Raw genomic sequence first — 4095 nt, 5'->3', positions numbered from 1 at the left:
AGGGGCATCCGAGGTAGTAGTAGAAGAATTATTAGAGAGTAGAAGAATTATTAGAAGAATATCAAGGGCCTGAATAAACTGCTGAAAGAAGATTCCTGAGTCGCATCTTCCTTGCGGGCAAGGGGGGTCGCGACATGTGTCTTTGCCTTCCCAGTGTTCTTTATTCTCTGTGGTCTATCTGTCATCCTTTATTCTTTCCTAGATACTCCCTAGAGTGCCTAGAACACAGTTCATTCATCACCAAGAATTCACTTGAAGTTGGATATCTTACTTTCCCTTCTTTACATACATTCCATGAGATCCAACTGAACATTAAAAAAGGTAAAAGCATGTTTTGTGTTTTCTATCAAATCAGAGGTCTTGGATTAAATATTTTGTGATGGTTTCGTGAACTTTTTTTTTTTTTTTGCAGAATATTCACTGGTACTTTCTCCTAGACTTACAATTTTGAATTTTGCAATTCCTCCTCAAAAACATCCTTGAGATTTATGCAAAATACAAAATTATATATCACATAGCCATCGCAGGTTGAAACCTTCTTTCTCCTTACAAAACAATTTTATCACTCCCTCACGGATCTGCTTGGTCTTCACTCCATACACAATTGGATTCAAGGTGGGAGGCAGCAACAGGTAGAAGTTGACTATAAAAATGTGAACATGGTGAGGTATCGTGTGTCCCCCAAAGCGGTGAGTGAAGAAGTTGAAGAAAGCTGGGACATAGGTGATGACGAAAGCACAAATGTGTGATGTACAGGTACTGAAGGCTTTGTGGCGAGCATCTGAAGATGATAGATTAATTACAGCACGGATAATCATGGTATAAGATGCGGTGATACAGAGTATATCAAAGCCCCCAATCACTATGACAGTTAGGAGACCATAGAGAGCATTAGTCCTGATATTGCCACAGGATAATTTAGCCATAGACATATGGTCACAATAGGTGTGTTGGATAAGGTTACCCCTGCAGAAGGGAAGACGCTTGATCAGGAAAGTAAATGGGATTGTGAGCAACACACTTCTAAAGAAGGTGGCAAACCAAACCTTGGTAATGGCAGTATCGGTGAGTATGGAGGAATAGCGTAGAGGGTAGCAAATAGCCACATAGCGGTCCAGAGCCATGAGCATGAGTATGCCAGATTCTGTTATTGTCCACATGTGGATGAAAAACATCTGTACAAGGCAGGCATTAAAGTCAATCTCTTTGAGACTGAACCAAAAGATACATAACATTTTGGGAACAAAGGAAGTGCATGCAGAAACATCGGTAAAGGACAGCAAGGCTATGAAGTAATACATGGGTCGGTGCAGGTCTTCCTCGTGGCTGATGAGATAGATAAGGCCACAGTTCCCCACGACAGCAAGGATGTACATACAGCAGAATGGCAGGGAGATCCAAATGTGTGCGGCTTCCAGCCCAGGAATCCCATTAAGGATAAAGTATCTTGGTGTCAGGCTGGAGCTGTTGGCCTCACCCATGGTGATCAGCTAAAAACATAATACATTCTGTGCCAATAGAGGCATCCTGCACAAGAAGAGAACACTGAGATTATTTTGCTCCAGAGCAAAGCATGAATATATATTTTACATGATATAAAGAATAAATTTAGAGTGTAATTTGGACCCAGATCATATTCTTTGATCGTTCTGAGTGATGCTAAGCCTTTTACTAAATCAAAAGAATGTACATACAGTGCAAACCTAGTGCCAAAACAATGGCCTGACAGATATCATACAGGAAACTCTGTTTTCATGTACCTACTCAGGTTCCCATGCCAATCACATAGGCTGGATTTTGCCCCCTCAATCCATTTCCAAATATGGACTCTGTTTATATAACATTAATTATCTTAACTATCCACAAAATTTCACTTCCTCCAAGAAGTCCTCTCCCTTGAATCCACTGAGTTACCTTCCATTAAATTATGTGAGCACCTACTTAATACGCAAATCTATAATGTGGCTTAGATTGATTTGTTTACATATGTAAGTATGAATTTTACAAATGAGAATAATCAGAAAGTGAAAACAAAATGAAACAAAAAAACAAATAATTACTTACAATTGATAAAGCATAATCATGTGCATTTTACAGAATAATTCAAATTATTTCTTGCTCATAAAATATGAAGAGATTTTTATAATATTTATACTTAAACACAACATTACTAAGCTTTAATTAATTATCTTCTTCTTGTTCTTTTCAAATACCTCTGTAGATAAATATGATTATAAAAATATTATGCATATAATGCCTATATACTTAATCATGAAAAATATATATCATGCTATGAATCCATTCTTATAAAATGCATTATAATAATTTGTGTTCTTTTGGAGTATGACTTTTATTCTCAAAATCGCCAGAGACAATTATGTTCACTAGGGTATAATCCTTATTTTGTTAGTCTATGTTTTAAAAATATTTTTTTTCATCATTCTTCTTAATTCTCAGATTCTATCTTGAAAATGATCCTGATTAAAATCATAACACTTTAACATTCTTTTAAAGAAAATTCTTGTTTACCTTATATTAAACAAATATTTCCATAGTTTTTTTATCGTTTTAGATTATCAACGTGAGTTATCCATTTTTCATGACCTGAATATTTTATTGCAATTTCACAATTCATTTTATTTATATCATTTTCAATATTTTAATCTCCTGCAAATAAAAGCCATTTACTAACTTTTGTTGCTTTTCTCTCTCCTTTCTGGTAGAATTTAACCTAGAGTTTCTTTCTTTCTTTCTTTTTTTAACCACTAGGTTGAATCCATTGAGAAGTTTTCAAAACGGTGGCATATATATAATCTAAAATATAAAAAGTAAAATAAAATCTGGAAAGCAGAAAAAGATTAGAAAATATAGCTTTAAAGCATTTTCCTCAATTGTAAAATGCTCTCAGCATTAAGTAAACTACAAAAATTTTCAGTACAACTTGGAATATAGACAACAAAGTACATAGTACTATCATAATTATTTTTAATACAATTAGCATGATTTTTGCTCTGTAAAATAAATGTAAGTAAAATCATCTCTGGCCATTTCTTAATCCCTCCTTCCATCCCACTGAGAGCAAAAACTGACATCTTATGTTTGTTTACAAAATCCTGTACAATTAGGAGCTTTTAAATATCTGATTATGTCCCAAATATCCTATCTCTGACACTCTCAGTCCATCTTTATCTCCTGAGATTTCTCAAACTCAGCAAATGTGTGCACTTATGACATTTCCACTGGCCATTTTCACTGCTTGCTGTGCTCTTCCTAATGTAGGACAATGGCACATACTTTCTACCAATTCAGATCTCTCTGCTCAGTGTCATCCTCAAAGCAGAGCTTTCCCGCCTCCTAATTCAAAACTCCAACTCCCAGACCCCCACCCTCCTGGCACAACATCTGACTTTACAGCCTTTCTGTACTCCACAGCCATTAGAAGCACATGTTGCCCCTCAACTACTAGTTGCATTAGTAGTGCCTTTTGCAAAACTTTTAGAATTTTTGTTTACTTTGTTCACTACTAAATCTCAGCAGATGAAAAAAAATCATATAATGAATGAATGGATCAACAAATTCCAAATCCTCCTTTTTGGTTGGTCCTAGTGTTTGTATATATATAGATATCATATAAAATTAGTATTAAACATTGAAATAACAAGACTGGATCTGGAGAAGGCAAACATGGTTTCAAGATGTCTTTCAGACAAGTATCTCCCCTTTCCTTGTTTTCCCTCCCCTGCTCCCTCTGGCAATCCTCACTCTTCTTTCTATTTCTCTGTGTTAAACTTTTTTAGATTCCAATTATAAATGATAGAATATAATATTGATCTTTCTTTGTATTGCTTATTTAATTACCAGAACATCTACTAGATTCATCTAGATTGTTCCAATAACAAAAATTCCTACATTTTAAAGGCTGAATAGTAATTCATTGTGTACATACACTGCATTTTTAAAAGTCCATTCATCCATCAGTGGGCACTGCAGTTATTGCCACATCTGACTCTTGTGAATAATGCTACAATGAACATAATGAACATGAGGATGTTTTGAAGACATTTTGTGCTGTCCAAAAATTTATAAATGTAAATG

The 4095-nt window shown here is 35.0% G+C and overlaps 1 protein-coding gene across 1 annotated transcript; it reads right to left on the bottom strand.

The window, feature by feature from the left end:
- Nucleotides 1–503: 503 nt before the first annotated feature.
- On the bottom strand, nucleotides 504–1481 carry LOC144376672 (olfactory receptor 52N2-like). The gene has a single exon (XM_078044926.1). It carries the CDS (start codon nucleotides 1479–1481, stop codon nucleotides 504–506), a length of 978 nt encoding a protein of 325 aa, XP_077901052.1.
- Between the last annotated feature and the right edge of the window lie 2614 nt (nucleotides 1482–4095).

The sequence above is a fragment of the Ictidomys tridecemlineatus genome, chromosome 4, assembly GCF_052094955.1.
Source record: "Ictidomys tridecemlineatus isolate mIctTri1 chromosome 4, mIctTri1.hap1, whole genome shotgun sequence".
NCBI lineage: Eukaryota > Metazoa > Chordata > Mammalia > Rodentia > Sciuridae > Ictidomys > Ictidomys tridecemlineatus.
The sequence above is the reverse complement of the archived record's forward strand: the minus strand, read 5'-3'. Positions and strand labels throughout refer to the sequence as shown.